This window comes from Caloenas nicobarica, chromosome 3, assembly GCF_036013445.1.
Source record: "Caloenas nicobarica isolate bCalNic1 chromosome 3, bCalNic1.hap1, whole genome shotgun sequence".
Lineage (NCBI taxonomy): Eukaryota > Metazoa > Chordata > Aves > Columbiformes > Columbidae > Caloenas > Caloenas nicobarica.
This window is the reverse complement of record NC_088247.1, coordinates 83,584,041-83,600,900: the sequence shown is the minus strand read 5'-3', so window position 1 is coordinate 83,600,900 and position 16,860 is coordinate 83,584,041. Positions and strand designations below refer to the sequence as shown.

General features: G+C 42.9%; 1 protein-coding gene across 1 annotated transcript in view; it reads right to left on the bottom strand.

Moving 5' to 3' along the window:
• EFCAB2 (EF-hand calcium binding domain 2) overlaps positions 1-15,124 on the bottom strand; it is a 32,233-nt gene extending 17,109 nt beyond the window's left edge. Inside the window, exon 1 of the mRNA XM_065631904.1 lies at positions 14,733-15,124. Coding sequence (XP_065487976.1) covers positions 14,733-14,760 — 28 coding nt within the window. The 5' untranslated portion in view covers positions 14,761-15,124. The remainder of the gene's footprint in view (positions 1-14,732) is intronic.
• Positions 15,125-16,860: the final 1,736 nt, after the last annotated feature.

The following is a 16,860-nucleotide window of genomic DNA, read 5'->3' as shown; positions in this document are numbered from 1 at the left end:
AATACTGGTTCCAGTACTGACCCTTGAGGGACTCCACTAGTTACAGGCCTCCAACCAGACTCCACCCCATTGACCACGACTCTGGCTTCTTTCCTTCAGCCAGTTTGCGGTCCACCTCACTACCCGATCGTCCAGACCACGCTTCCTCAGTTTAGCCGTGAGGATGCTGTGGGAGATGGTGTCAAATGCTTTACTGAAGTCAAGGTAGACCACATCCACCGCTCTGCCATCATCTATCCACCTTGTTATGTCTTCATAAAAGGCTATGAGGTTGGTCAAGCATGACTTCCCCTTGGTGAAGCCATGCTGACTGCCCCGATGACCCTCTTATCCTTGATATGTCTTAAGATGGCACCAAGGATAAGGTGTTCCATCACCTTCCTAGGGATGGAGGTGAGGCTGACCGGTCTATAGTTACCCGGGTTCTCCTTCTTGCCCTTTTTAGTGTAGCTCATTTTAGTGTAGGAGCTTGCTTCCTTTTCTTCCTCTGGGCCAGTCGCTCTGCATGTTCAAGAAGCCAACCCTTCCTTTCACTGAAGAGAAATTATATGCAGAAAAAAGAAGTATCAAAAGAACAAGTAGGCCAATATTAAGCAACCACACAAAATGCTGGGGAGCAGCATCTGTTTGCTGTTCACAGGAAAGTTTAGTCCCAGTGCAGCCTGATGAAGCTATTTACACAATGCAATACTCTGAAACTCTTTTCGTGCTACATAAAGAGTAAAATTAATGGCTGATTTGTAGAAGCACCAGTGGAATTGATTTTATTACTGTTACTGCTCGACATACCTGAAATATTTATAAACATTAATCTAGGCATATTTTAATAAATATAGTCAATTTTATATTTCAACTCCTATATGCATGTGGACACCTCATTAATTACTCCATCGTCTCTCCATGGTACTACTTTATGGTTACAAGCAGGTGTGAGGAAATCCCTGAGGTCTCTGGTGACAGGAACCCTGTGTCACACCAAGCTGCCTCACTGAACTAGTCAGTCTGAAAGGACGAGGGACACAACCGGGTAACCCCAACTCAGTGACAGACAGTTTTAGAGTCACTTACATGTTGTTGTTCTGGTTTTATTTAAAAGTGTTGTTATCAACAGCTCTTCTGTAGATCTCCCCATCCACTCACCAGAGCTTATCAGCAGGAAGCACAGAATCACAGCACTGGCTACAGACTCCAGCACCATTTCCTTTCTTTCCCACTGGCCATTATTTCAACCCAAAAAGCAGCTAGCAACCCTGCTGCTGTCAACTGAAAAACTGGGAAGGGGATGCAAAGACTGCCAACAAGAAAAAGGAACATATACCACCCCCTTCAAACCCTAGCTCTTCCCATCATCCCCAAAATCACAAGTAACACTCTCTGTATTGCCATACAATGCCAATCAAAAAGGAGAGGTGAGAAGGTGGTGGAGCCATGAGGAATATCTGAGCCAGCCAGAGGGGGAAAAGGTACAAAAAGTGTGAAGTCCCTGCTTAAAATCTGAGCCTACTGCACAGGCGAAAAAAAAAAAGGTTTGGCCAACAAACAGAAATAGCTAAACAGATCTTACTCCTTACAGCTTTACTACGGAGTTAAAATCCTAGAAATGTGTCAAGATGTAGGAACGATTCCCCAGTAAGGAGACTGGTGCTGTTCCTGAAGAATACCATGCTCCCTTTAAGGGCGATTCCCAATTTATCATCTTGGTGTACAGGGCAAAAGGGTGAAAGAAATGAACTAAAAAGCAAAAGAGATCTGATGTTTGCAGCCACTGTTTCATCTGACCTCTTCCAAAATCCTTCACAAAACCACTAATGAAAATAAGGCCATAGGTGTTGGGGAAAAATAATCTGACTAGCTCTAATGAGAAGAAATATACAATGTATATTTGCTTAAATGTGAAGCAACAAAACAATAAGAGACTTCACAATTGCAACTCCAAGAAGGTTATCAATTAGATCTTACAAGACCCAAACTGGCTTTTAAGCAAGTATTAACTGGACCATCACCTAGGTCAACATATTAAAAAGCAGTCACAATACTCAGCATCACCAGCACAGGTGAAATCGCAAACACTCTCAAATAAGTGCATCACTTCTATCAAGGCACTGTGTTTCCAGAACAAAAAGGGAAAACCAGCACGGTATCATAAGATGAATTCTTGGTGATTATATCAGCATAAGGTGTTCCCATGCTACTGCTTCTCTTTCCTAACTCCAAAGCAAAGTATACAACTCCCTAAATTATTCTTCCACGAATGGTTGTGCTGCCTTCATTTTAAGTGTGGGGAGCTTGACTGACTTAAATATAATTCAGAAATCTTGCTCCACCTCAAAGACAAAATCCTTAGAGCATTTAAGTAATTCTATTCCAAGGAAATTACTGTGGAAAAAGAACACCGAGAGAAAACAATCTTGAGGCCACTTGCATTTGACTTATTGGCAAGACCTTTCTGCTCTGCAGAAGAAAAGGCATACATTAGATTTTTTTCTAGTGACCTTCTTCATTTCAGAGGAAGCTTAATGTACAGTCAGACTAATATGCTGAAACAGTAATTGTATGCCACGCTCCAAAAATACTGAGGCAAGAGAAATATTTTCTTCCCTACTCTGTACCTTCTCTAGCATGTATGATATTAATATATTAGTTACCAGAAAATGAAAAATATGATTAATCTATAAGCTTGTGGAACATGCAACGTTATTCCTTTGGGTCTCATAACAAAATAGTTTGAGATACATACTTATTGAAGAGTCTTCATTCTGGAAAGACAAATTGAGCGGATTTTGAAGTAAAACAAGTAGTTTATAAAGCAGCTTGATTCCTCCAAAGAAGGGATAAACACATTCCTGAATTGCAATCTGAAGAAAAGAGGTCGACACAAAGTATTGATGGCACCAATGGGAAACATGTTGCCTGAGTTAAGCCATTCAGATTGAATGAAGAGATAAAAGATCTATGGAATTTGTTACACGCCAGTTCCCAAGAAATGACCAGGCTGAGTTCTTCACTGACAGTGGGACCTACTCCAATTTGGGGATCCAAGCAATGGCCTGCAGACACTTTCTCTCCTGGACAAGAAGCATCCCATGTTATCACAAATGACACTTAGGCAATCTGAATTTTAGTCTGTTTCCCACGGAAGAATAAAAAATGTTTAACTGGTTTCTGCAGAGGTCACTTTCAAGAATTCTCAAAAAAGCAAAAATGAAGACTTAAAACAGCAAAAGCTTTTTCTTTCATGTTTTTCAGAACTGTTGAGAAGTAGCCGTATCACTGTTCCTGGGCCAAATGCGATGTTGATGTTGTGTGTTGTCTCCGCTGCTTTATGACCCATTTTGAACTCAAGTAAGAAAATTGCCCAAATTTGCTTTTTTGTCTAACATCATTTCCATAGTCTAAAATAAATATAAAATAAACAGCAAGCAGTAAGTCAGTAGCAAAAAAACCCATAAAGCAAGAAAAGTGCATTAAAATGATGTATAACATAACCAGATTTATTTAAGAATGTATCCAATAGCAAACTGCAAATTTCAACGAGGCAAAAACTGCAATTACTTTTGCACTAACCTAATAATGGAGAATAAAAACAAAGGGACTATTTTTAAAAATAGATACACAGAATGGAGCTCTCAGAGTGGAGCAATCAGAACAATTTTTGCAGAGACCTATGGCACACGGTGTGAATAACCATGAGAACAAAACCACCAGTGGCAAACAGGGTTTTAGAACAATCGGGTAATTAATTTGATGTCTGATAATAAATAGAGGCTGTTAGTTTGATGAAGGCTGTGGCACAGTTAACTGCAAAAGCTACTTCAAATTCTGTCGCAAAAATATTAAACACAATTTTTCCTTTTTGTCTTAACTAAGACGGTTGTAGCATGGGCAAAATATATAATAAAGTGATGTAAAAAATTAAGCAGTGTCTTGACTTCAGCTTTGCTATGGACATGAGATTATTGTATAGAATGATGCTAGTAATAAAAAAAAAATAAAAAGAGTTCAGATCAACCACAATGGAAATATTTTGGTTATTTCAGTTATAAGTTGTCAAATCCACTAAAGACTTCAAAAAATGATATAACAACTGTGCATTTCAACCTCAAAGTTGAAAAATGTGACAATACGCAAAATATATCCAGTTGTAATAAGTCAGCTGGCAGCACCTACTGGAGCTACAAGTTGCCAGTAACTTTACCTGGTGAAACAAGATATCCTGATTATCCTAGGTTTTGATTGTTCAGTACATGTTATCTTAAATACCATGGCATTCTAAGCTACCATAGTTTCAGATGTTTTAACACATGTGGGAACCAAAACTAACAAAACGGGGCAATTAACAAACCAATTCAACTGTTGAGAAACAAAGTAAGTACAGAAACTATTGCCGCCTCAATAAGCAGTCAAGCTTCTAGCTGCTATAAAATTCTTAATCTAACGCTATAATGTAGAATAAAGCAGGCAATGGAGGATGCCACATCAAGCTGGAAAAGAAGCCATAAATAGTCAATGCCTTTCATCACCTAGTATATCCAAAGGTGTTTAAATCCATAGTTCACACTGCCTCCAAAACACAGTTCATATACAAATGTCATTGATTTGAAAGGGAACATCCACCATTCACAAAGTTCTTGTCCCAGTCAACTCTCCCCAGAGGTGTTGGTGTCATGGTCGGTCTTGTCTACTGCCCACCCTTTTGGATCAAATATGGTTCTCCATCAATGGAAAAAAAAATTCTTTCCCTCATGGTACACATTATTGTAGGCACCAAACTCATTTGAATGCTGTCACTTCCAGTTGCTCTTGCAAGATGCCATTATTTTACCTGCTCTGTGCTGGGGAAATAGCTCCCACACCAGTTCACAGAGATCAGTCTGTTTTCTCGGTACTTGATAACTCGTACCTATGTGCCCCGATTCATAATGATATAACAGCCTGAACAGCTGCTGCATCAAACCTGACTCTCACATCCTTCTCAGGATCACAGAATCACAGAATGATCCTGTTTGCTTGCTCTGTCCGGAGCTTGCACTGTATTTCTTAAAGATGCAGATGGCAAAGAACGTCAGCATGAAGCCCTAGTGGAACTACAACCCCTGCCTGGGCTTGCTGCAGAGAATGCATTTGCCTATGGAAATGGAAAAAGGAAAATTACAAGGGATACCCCGCAAAATCCTTGACAGATGCTTGCTGTAAAACAAAATTGTCCATATGTTGGAGGGGACCAATAAACCACTATTTTCTGCATCACTTCCTACACTACAACCCTGACATTCTCCCTGTGCCTGGGCTTCCAAAACAGAGATTTTAATTTCCCCAATCCAACCAATTCTTTCTGGAGATCCCCAGAAAGGACTGAAATTTGTTTGTCAAATCAATAAAAGCCATCAGGACTTCCTACATACAAAGTGCAAAGCAAACTTACTCTAAACTTACTGGAACTATTTATAACCAATCAGAACTTGCAAGTGAAGGGAAGAGGGGCAGGGAATGTTGAATGTTAGGAGTGACTGAGTGGGACTGAGTCCCAATGGATATCCGGCTAATGTCGTACAGTGTTTCTTACAGCCTGTAAAACTCCACTGAGTGCTCTCCAGGACTGGACATGTGGCAGGTTTGCTGGTGGGAACAGCACACAGAAGTTTGGTGCCATTGAAAAAAAATCAGCAGCACGTGCTAAGGATGTGGTAAGGGATACGACTTTGCCCTTCCTATTACCCGGCTCAGCTCCTTAGATAAAAATGCACATGGGTAGAGGTGGCTGACACCACCAGCTGACTCTGCTTGCTTTGCCCTGAGAACTGCTCCCTCCAGGACTGCACCCCTTTGCTCTGCTGAATCTGCTTTCCCAGGTTTGCACTTTTGTCATCATAATCTTTGCACCTCCTCACGTGTCACGTGTGCCTGCATCCTTGGCAGTCTAGATCCAGCGCCAGGTGACGCAACTTATTTTTCAGGAAAAAGAAGGGGGTGATTAGTCTCTCCCCTGCCCTACAGGCAAGAAAATCCTTCCTCCTTGCTGTTCAAAGAGTTCCTGAGCAGCTTGCTGGTGAGAGTAAGCTAAGTATACACAATCCTGGGATATATGGGGGAAGGATGCTCCAATCATATGGTTTGCTAGGGAAAACTCCATTCCCTCTAGGCAGTTAGTCTGAGTGATGCAACACAGGGACATATCAAACCATGTCAGTGACAGTACCTCATGCATCTCAGGAAAGAGTCAACAAAATACGCCCTGATGCTTTTACTGTAGACAATCTGTGCAGATATGCTATATCTACACATATATCTATACATACTGAACCACCAGTCTTCATAAGCATCAGCAGAGAAGCCTGCAATTCTGGGAGATGATCAAGGAATGCCACCTAGCTATACTCACCTAGATTTCAACTTTCTCAAACCTCTGCACTAGATGAGGTTTGATGAGTGATCCATTTTTCTTTTTTTTTTTTCTTTTTCCTGGGACAGTATGGAAGGAGTGCTTCCCACTTTCACTATACAAAACAAATTTGTGATTTGGTCTACATCTGCCAAAGCAGAGAAATGGAGGTGCAGTGGCTGGCTGGTTGGCATGACCACGCAGCTGAGATGTAGCACGCATCATGTTCTGCATCAAAGCTATTAAGATGAGACAGACCCTGGCAGGGATTCCTGATCTGCCACAAGCCCAGGCAGTGGCCCATAGCAGCACCTAGCCAAGACGGGCTAGTCCAGGCCTTGGAAATGCAGGTGTGCAGTCTGGGGCCAGGACTTGGCTATAGCACTATATTCTCCTGCTGATGAAGTGTTCTCGAACCAGCAGCATGTTCAGAAAAAAAAAAATAAAGTCAGAAAACCACAAGCTGGCCTAATTCAGGTTAAAATTGCAAGACATTCTGACATTTTCTAGTGAGTAATTTGTAAGCCATGCTACAGCATTCCTTTGCAAGGAAAATGGCCCAGCGGAGGCCATCATCCCCTGCCCCACTGGTGGAAGGTAGGCAGCAGCCCTTCCATCAGGTAATGGCAACACGAGTCAGATTCCCACATGCACAGCATCACAGGCAGGTTTTCCGCCCTCTCTTTGGACCAGCCAGGGTGACACCATGTGGGAGGATTACCACCTGTACGTAGCAGAGAAGTGCACAAGCAAATACTTGGCACCCAGCCCTCCTCCAGCTCCAACTTACTGTTCTGCTGCTGCTCCAAGGACTGCGTGCAGCTCCACCTGGACACAGCCCTGAGCTCCTCCTGCCATCTCCCACAGTCCCCCTGGCTCCTCAGGTACCACAGTTAGCACCCAGGGATAAGCACCTTGTCTGTGAGAGGTCACAGCTCTGTACTGAACCTTTCCCTATAGATAGAGCTTATAGATTTTTATCACCCTAAGCACAAAGTCTCTCTGAGCTCTGAAGCAGTCAATAGTGAGAGCTAATGCCCTGACCTGACCTTCTTAAGCGCATTACTCCTTGTACCCTAACTGACTGTCACCCCTGTATTAAATAGTGCAGGGTCATGCTGTGAGCTTTAGTTCCACAAGGGCTGCAGATTATTACTTTGGAAGCAGCATGCAAAAGGACTCTCAGGAAGAAACATGTACCCAAATTGGACCTAGCAGGTCTCCATTATGACCTAGATTTCAGCCAGCCAAGTACATCATCATTTTGCAGCTACTCAAGTGGTGGCTGAGTCTGACTTCACGAAGCCTGGAGCTTTATGAGCCAAAGCAGCAAGTTTTGAGTAATATCACCCACCCTGACCATTTGCACAGGTCCAGTTCTGACAGCAAAGCTCTTCTCCTGCTAGCTAGTGCCCGCAGACAAGCTGCCAAATAATTACCATTGCATGCAACTAACAGTGAGGGCAGTGAGACAACTTGCTTTGTCGCACTAACTTGCAGCATGATGGGGGAAAACCCCTTCCTTTTGATATAAAGATTTTCTCTTCCAAGCAGAGGATGTGGACCTATGCCTCCAGTCATCCAAAGCAAGCAAAGAAGTTCCATCTATGCATAGATCTGTATTGTCCCCTGTAGGCCTGTGATTCACAGATAACATACAATTAATATCTTATGCTTCTCTTTAGGAAAGCCATAATGCTATCCTTCCTGCAGAGAAGTGAAAGAAATGCCAGCGCTTGATGTTTGTTAGCCTGCAAAAAATAATTGTGACACTATTTTTAATGTCAATACTGCCTGCACGCAGTCTCCCTTTCCATAAGGCAGAGATAAGCTCAGCATAAATCTCCATTAGGGATGTCTTGCACATCCCTGAAAACCCAACTCTGGCAGTTGTACCAGTCAGCAGTCCTGTTGCGGCTCAGAGCTGTCAAAACCAGTAATCTCCATTGTTGCAATTTGTTCCATACCTTTCATCTCAGCCACACCTGGGATATAATGAAAGAGTTATGTCTAGCTCATACTTACATTCTCTTTCATCACCAACAGCAAACTGCCCTGCGAGGATAAATAGCTCTCCTGGCAATGCCGAGAGTCTTGCTATACCTCCAGCTGCTGCTGAAAAGGAAGAGCTCACACAGGCTGCGACACCAGCAGAACACAGCCCATGCTGGCGTGCTATGTGGTCGCAGAACGCATTTGTCTCCATTTTTCCCACACTCTCCACAGTTCTGGCCCCAGAAGCAGATGGCAAAGCCACAAAGGACAACTACAACTCTCACAGCCTGTCACACATATTCACCACACCAAGCTCCATCGAAATGCAGCAACACACATGCTGCCATGTGCCCCACAACAGCAGCTCACCCGGCCAACACTGCAGAACGGCCCCAACACAACACTCGATAACTCATCGCACGTACATCTGATTGCATGTGTGGCAGCACCAAACATCTTGTAAACTGAATATTCCTATTAAACTGCCTCTGCACACTGATTGCTCAAGTGGTCAGGAAACAGAATCAAGTGGATTGTTAAGGAAATTTGTGGATAAATCGATATGGATACTACTGCTCTTAAAATTAATTTATTTTAAACATAAGCCATTATAAAGTTTAACTACAGCACCACAGTAGCACTGCTGGAATACAGAAGCTTGTAAACACTCTTCATTTGAAAAAAATATTGTCGAAAATATAGCACGAGAATGTAGGGTTTTAAATATTACTTTTAATAGATGCTGTTATTACTTAACATATCGCAAGCCCTTCAATTTGCCTGACAGGGTGTCAAAGGAGTTAAAAAATACCGAAGAGCTTCTAAACCGGTTGCAATTATGTCTGCACTATGGAGTGAGGGTTTTGACCAAGCAGAGGAAGACTGTTACTGTGAAACAAAATGGCAGGGAACTACAAAGGCTTGCTGCAGCTGCTTGTTTTTTAAGGAGTTGTCTTGAAAGTATCACTTACAGTGCTAAATCACTTTCTTTACATATCGTGAATGAATATGAACCTCCAATTTTCTTTTTGTTTGCCTAAGAGGAATATTCTGAATTTGAACAGCATTTCAGCTGACAAATGTAAGACATTTACATTTATCATCCATGGGGAATAAGACTTATTTCTAGAACCATTTGAGGTAAGGTAAATTAAAGGAGAAAGTTGGCAAACAGTGAAAAAAGGATACAAGCTATTCACAGCTAAATTTCAGAATTCATCTCTTAATTTTAAACCTGACCAGCAGCAGTAACAGTCCAGAACCTCCCGTGACCTTACCCCAGCGACACAATAATCCTGACCATTTTTAAGATAGAGCCTGGTAAACTTTTGACAGTGATGGTTGTATACAACCCCAGGCTAGACTCAAGGAAATCCCCTCCAATCTTATGTTCACTGGGGTTTGCACATACTACCCATATCTATGTAACACTGAATAGGAGGAGTGTCACATTACCAAAGAGTTGGCGAGTCTGTGTTTTCTTAATGATGGAGATATACAATTAAAGATCATTTACAAAAATATCTCCAGAGACTTGTCAGGTGGCATGTAATCCAGTATCAAAAGCTGTGGGGGCCAGAGGTAGGCTTGGGGACCTCCTGCCCCTTACAGTGCCAACAGCTTTTGTCCCTGCTACCTCTGAGCCCCATGCAGGGAGCTCCCTGCTTCCCCAGCCACCTTCTGTAGCACCCCTACCCCGTCTCCTACCGCCCGGGCCCTTCCCCTCCCACAATGAAGTAGCATCTGTTCACACAAACGAAAGGTACTCATAAATTTTAAAAAAAAAAAAAAAAAAAAAAAAAGCCCCTCAGATCTCAGAATAATCAGTATGTAGACATGGAAATTCTTAATAACATGTTAACTATTGTTGGAAAGATAATTTGTGGGAGTTCTCCAGCTCCCTGTCAGCACTGTGTATCTGCTGGCTGGCATTGTTTAAAAGACAAAAAAGTTTAAAGCCTTTCTGCACACCAGCCAATTTTTTATTCAATAAGTCAGCTACAAGTAGAGCCAAACCAAAAAACTTCTGCCGTTTTATGCACCATGGAAACAAGAAACCTGTCAATCTGCAATTACCTATTCTACATCCATTTGAGATCAATTTTTACTGCAGGAGTATAGCCAAGAGAATCAGATCTACAGCCTGCATTTGTCCATGGGAGATGGACATAATTTATTTTTTTGTTTCAGCCTCAAATAAGTGCAGATATTAAAACATAACTCAGATTGATGTCAAGGTGCATGTTAAACTGCATCACAGTCTAACAAAAGCTATAAACTTTTCTCCTCAAATTATTTCTTACAGCAATGTCAACAAGAGGATATAAAAATATTCATAGTGCTCATCTGTAAATCCCACTGTGATAAAACCACATACTCATTTCCTAAGTGATATCATACATTCAAATTTTCTTCTAGAGTTGAAATATTCCTTGCTTGAGCCCTATGAAAGCTACTTATTTTTAACGATTCATACTAATTTCGTTATTTTTTTCATAAATGAAACACTGCCACTTTTAAAATTAGAGATAATTTGTCTGATGGACTACTTTAGCCTGAAGGTTTATTCTGAGTGTTTAATCCATAGCTTTTGTACCTTTCAAATGCTGATGCTTATTTGTGAAACCCTCAAAAACACATTTAAAAATCCTTAATTTAGCAAAACTCTTAAATGTACTCATGTGCTTAAGCATCATGTGCATCGTATTATCCCATTCAGCAGGATTCCCCAAAGCCATACACAGCTTAAGCGCTTTTCTGTCTCAGGTTTGAGACTCTCACGTTAATTAAGCACGCTCCAAACAGAATTAATGGTTACAACTGCCTGCAGTGCTCGTGGCAGCTACAAGGCTCTCTCAGCTTGGACGTGCAACTTTACTAAAACAGAGGGAGCAGCCATAGCACATTTTCGATACCTCTAGCAATACAGAATCCAAGCAGAGCCAGGTGACACGGAGAGGGAAGCTTTAGATCCTACCTCCATACGCAGGAGGATTTGGCAGAGCAGGTGGTGTAGGGGCAACTCTGCTTCTTGCAAGAAGGTGGTAGTCGAATGGCTATGTAGCTAGTTCTTACCAAACGTAAACTCCAGTAAATCTCTAATTTCACCAGTGTGCCAGGCAGCAAACCAGGTTAGCTAAAGAGCAGATGTATCTGCATGACAGAACACACTGTTATTGTATTTACAGAAGGCACTAAAATTGGGGTGAAAACTATTTCCCATCTCCACTAACAACATCCATGTGACTGTTTCGAAGTGGGGAAGGGGATGTGTGAGGCTTGATTACATATCGCAGCTGCAACTCAAACTGCCCAGAACAACTACTAATCATTTACCAGGGAAAACCATCATCGTGGAATGGTTATTCTTCATCTCCGCAGGTCTTTGCATCAGAAACAGGTATCTTTTTGAAGGATATCTGTTATACAGAACTAGTTATTCAGCTTCATATGGGCATAAGTGGGTGAAACAGGAACTCAGACTAGTTAATATACTTCCTTTTGGATTAAATTTCATGAGTTATTCATTGCATTTTAAATATGCACTAACTGGCACAAACAATATGGTCTTAGAAAAACTCTAATACTGATCAATTACATAACATTACCCTAGTGATACAGGAACACCAAGCATTCTCTCCTTTGTGTACTTTCACGTAATTTCTTAAATCCCAGCTGGAGAAAAATATGTCTTGTCTTCTGTTTAGTTCTACTTCAGGCACTAACAGTCTGACATTTTGCTTTCAGGTTCTAGTGACAACATTTTTGAGATCAGAGATATTAAAACTTAGAAAATCTGACATGTCAAATTACAAATAGGGTATCCGAGAGCAAATGGAGGAACAGACAGACCAAATTAAGTAGCACAAAAAGGGAAAGCAACAGAATGATAGGAGGGGAGATACGGTCAAATATACAGAAGAGAAAGATTAAGCAAGCAGTCTAGCACAATCAGATGGGTATGAAGAAAAACGTTAAACAATGTTGAATGCACAAACGTAAGGATATAAATGCATACATAAAACATGTAGCTACAGATAGTATGGGCCTGTTCCCATTAACACTTACGCACATACAAGATTTTATTCACAAGAATTGCTTGTGTTAGAGGGTAATACTCATGTGAGTAGCATGATGTACAAGAGGTTGCAGGATTTGGCCTTTCACTATTTTTCCTTGTGTACATCTTGTACATCCGTAAAACATGTAAGCAGGCATTTTAACTTTGAAGAAGACAAAACTTGAAAATAATAGGACCTAAGGGAAACCTTTACCATGAAAGCTTGTGGAACTGCAGTTCTACAAAGAACCAAGAGGAATACCCTAAAGACTAATTATTTGACAATACAACTAATGTTATTGTTCTGTTTGAAGCATAATAAAGTAAAATTTGCAGTTTGCATAGACATGGAATGCTTGTTGGAAGAAAGTACGATCCATGTGTGAATCTAGAATTGGAGAAAACTAACCCACTAACTGTTCTCTGCAAGAAGACTAATAACAACTCTGAAATGGGTGTGACTTAATTCTTACAGGCCTGTTTCTGCAGTTTAATGAGACTATTAGCTTACCTCAACCCAAACTGTGTTTATAATAACAGGGTAACTTTATAGGACAACAAGCAACTGGTCTGCCTAATAACAGACTATGATTCTCATGAGTGACAGAAGGTAAGTCAGATGCCTTGTTCATGTGATACAGGTTATTATCCTCATTCTACAGATAGGAAACCAAAGCCCAGTATGTCACTTTCCATGAATCATCAAGAGGTCTGGGAGGGCCAGGAATGGAGTTCATGGGTCAAGCTGGGATGGGGTGACAGCACAATTTTACTCTAGAAGATGACATCTGATACTACTCTATTTGGAATGGTGTTTTACCGGACGTTAAAAAACACACACACACACAAAAAAAAGAAGTCTCTCTTCAGTTGTACAGTAATTAAACTTCTTACAAAGTATTCGCACTTTGAAACTATAAAAACAGCATTAAAAGTCACTAATCAAGCAAACAAGACCTCATGACCTTCCTTCTCCAAGAGTTTCTGCCTGTGGATTGAAAAAATGGTGCAAAATCTCAATATCGTACATATGGGTGCCCAAAATACATGGAGCCAGACCTTCCCAATATTACTGTTATCCTGCCAGAACACCAGATTCCCTTTTCTCAGATGGTTCAGCAGACTTCTAGGCTGTTATCCTATCACGTCTATCCACCTCTGCCAGAACTGTGCCTCAACTTCATTTGCAAAATTGGAAAGATGCAGAAAATATGCTTTGACAAGACTAAACAAAGATGAATAACAATATGAAAGAAATAATACTTTTAGAACAGTCCTCACTGAACCTACATCAGTCTTATTTCTTAATTTCTGCAAGATATCTATCCTGCAAAGTGCATACTAGAAATACTTCCACCAAAAACAAATTATGCATTCAATACCATCCACAGCAACTATTTATACAGGACTTTTCTACCAAATGTATTTGGGTTTTTTTCCTAAATAATATGAAATAATCCATTATTTAGATTATTTCAAATACAATGTTCAGAATTTGCAAACTGTTACAACACACACAAGTTTACTTATGGAAAGGATGGCTTTCAGAAGTCACAACACTGTGGGTTTTACAGAAAGCACGTCTTCCTTGAAATGACAGTTGAAAATCCTTGCAGAAGGAATTACCTTTTGCCTGCAAAATACAACTTCTGGCAACGCTCCCTAAAGCAGAACACTCTTGCCTCTAAGCCACGGCGCCATGAGCAGCACAGGTTACTTTTTTCCTGGCAGAGGGAGCCCGGTGCACCCAGAAATGCCAGCGAGGGGCCGCGACCGGCCGGCTCCAGCCGCCCCGCAGCGGGAGGACGCGTTGGGCCGCCGCTGCGGGCGCGCCCTGCGCGGCGGCCACACCGCCCTGAGGCCGGCAGCGCCGCGGCCATGGCCGGCGGGGGGCGCAGGCCGCGGGGGCATCGAACGGGCGGCGGCCCCCGCGGCGGGGAGCGCGGGGGAGAAGCGGCTCGGCCTGAGGCGGGGCGGGCCGGAGGGGGAGGCAGCGGTGCGGCCACCCGGACTGGGAGGGAGGGGCAGGGGGTGTATTTGTGTGTAAGTATGTGCGTGTATTCATATATGTATATGGGTATATACACGCACATGCATAGGTGTCTGTGTCTGTTGGTGCTTGTCCCTGTGCCATCCTGGCACCACGCCCGGGAAACGCAGACCCTGCCGGCCGCCGCCTCTCTCCCCGCCAGAGGCCGCGGCGGGGCGGGCCCCACTCAGCCGGCCGCGGCCCGGCGCCCCCGCCAGCCCTCCCGCACCTCCCGCGGGCTGGAGGCCCAGGCCCCTGCCCGGCCTTACCCTGGCTCGTCCCCTCCTTCTCCGCCATGGCAGGCAGCCCCGCGCCGTCACCATGGCGACGCGGGCCTGGCCGGGCCTTCTCCTCCCGCCGCCGCTTCTCCTCGCAGCGGCCGCGGGCCGGGCCGGGTCGGAGCAGGCCGGGCTGAGCTGACACACGCAGCCAGCTTCCCTCCGCCCTGGAAACCTCTTCCCTGGCGGCCTTGGCGGCCTGCTAACGCACAAAGCGAGGGAACGATGATGGAAGTAGCTTGGTGGGGGCTCCGCGTGCCGGCCTCGGGTACTGCAGCGGGCAGCAAGCGGGCCGCAGTCACCCCAAAACGTCCGTGAGGCCCAGACCGCGGATCCCAGTGCGGAGGCCCAGCCCCGGCCTGCTCCCCAGTGCCAGGCGCGCAGGGGCTTGGGGACTCACCCACGTTGTGCTCAGGAGAGGGAGAACACGTCCGAACCCCGCACCTGGGCTGGGCGGTGGGGCCGGCGCGGCACAGCGCTGCCCCTGCCGCCAGGCCCCGAGTGAGCCCCTTGGACCCGCCGCTGCACTGTACTCCGTTTCTCTTAAAAACAGAGTTTTCCCAGCCACTGCAGAGATTTCTGTGTATCTGAGCTTTAGAAAGTGAAAGAACATTTTATCCTAAATACCATTGTGCCAAAACAGCTAAAATATTCTGTCTTAGTGATATTAAATAAAACTGTGCAGTTTAAATTTAGCCATGTGTTTTAGCAGGCACGCTTGCGATGCCTGGTTCTTCTGACTCTAAAACAACTGTGAAAGTAGAGAAAATATAAATATTAATATTTCAGCAAGATGCAACCATATATTCATAGAAAATAAATATTTATGAAGTTCTTAGAACTAAAACATTGTCCTTGCCACAGCAGGTGCTTGCTTGTCAGATGTTAAATTTTTGCAAAGCCCGTGTGAATGACCCCTCCTCACACATTCACCTCCACCCCTCAAACAGTTGTGATGTTCTCAGTATTCATGGAAGCCTGAAATTAAAAAAAAAACCAAAAAACACACACAATAAACCCAAATAGTGCTTATTTGTTTTTAAAGAATCACTTTTTATGACATTTTAACATTTGCTATTTGCCTGAAAGCCACTTATTTCTGTGTTTGTATTGAACGTGGCTCAGAGTAAAGAGGGTATAATAGAGACCCAAGAGAATACCTCCTTACTCTGTTGGGAAAACAGCTGATTATGCTCTCGAACAAAGCTGATCCCTCTGAAAGGTTATCTACAGATTTGAACAGTTTATTAAAGTAACTAAATACTTCAAATTACACGTTTGACTACAGGAGCAGCATGGATTTGTTTCCTTTCAAATTGATAACGAGTTTTGGTGAGAACAGCATGGCAGCCAAAGTTAGAGGATACAGCAGCAGCGGCAGAAGGAAAGGCCCTTATCTTTTAGTCTTAAAGGGGTCCCATTTCTTATTCCCTCAGCCCCTCTAGACAGAAAACCTTTGTCTTTCCTGGTTGTAGATCGATCTATGGTGGTGGACCAGTCACTTGTTTGAAACTGAAGAAAAGTGATTCTGTGAAAAGTGCGAAATACATTGTTTTGGCAAGGACAGAGCTTCTGTATCTCTTCTCTGCCCTACTCCAAATGTGGCATTTCATGTTCTTGAATATTGTGCCTAGCATTAGATTTCTTACATAATTTTCCACATCACCTGATTCATCATAGGACATTTACAGCTCTTCTACGAATGCTACACTAATTCAAAGTGTTTACCACATTTCCCTAATAAAAGCTTTAAAAAATCCCGTTCTAGTCATTCAGATTTTCATGCCAAATCCATCAAAATATGAACAACATTCAACCTTTAAATAGATACAAATATTGCCTATTGTGTGCATTTATTGAGGTTCTTGCATTTTTACAGTAGCCTTTGAATGGAAGTGAGTGACTGCAAATGTGACGTGACAGGACAGTAGCTCCACTTGGGCCACTACCTTTAACATCTTCCCAGTAATTTCACCAGGGCTTGCACTTGGCTTTCCTCACCACCCTGTCATATCTGACACACACTTGTCTTTGTTTTGGTAATGAAAGCAGTGTGCAAAAGCCGACCAAACACGGGGAAATCATGAAGTACACAACAGCTATGACATGTTGTGTTTGT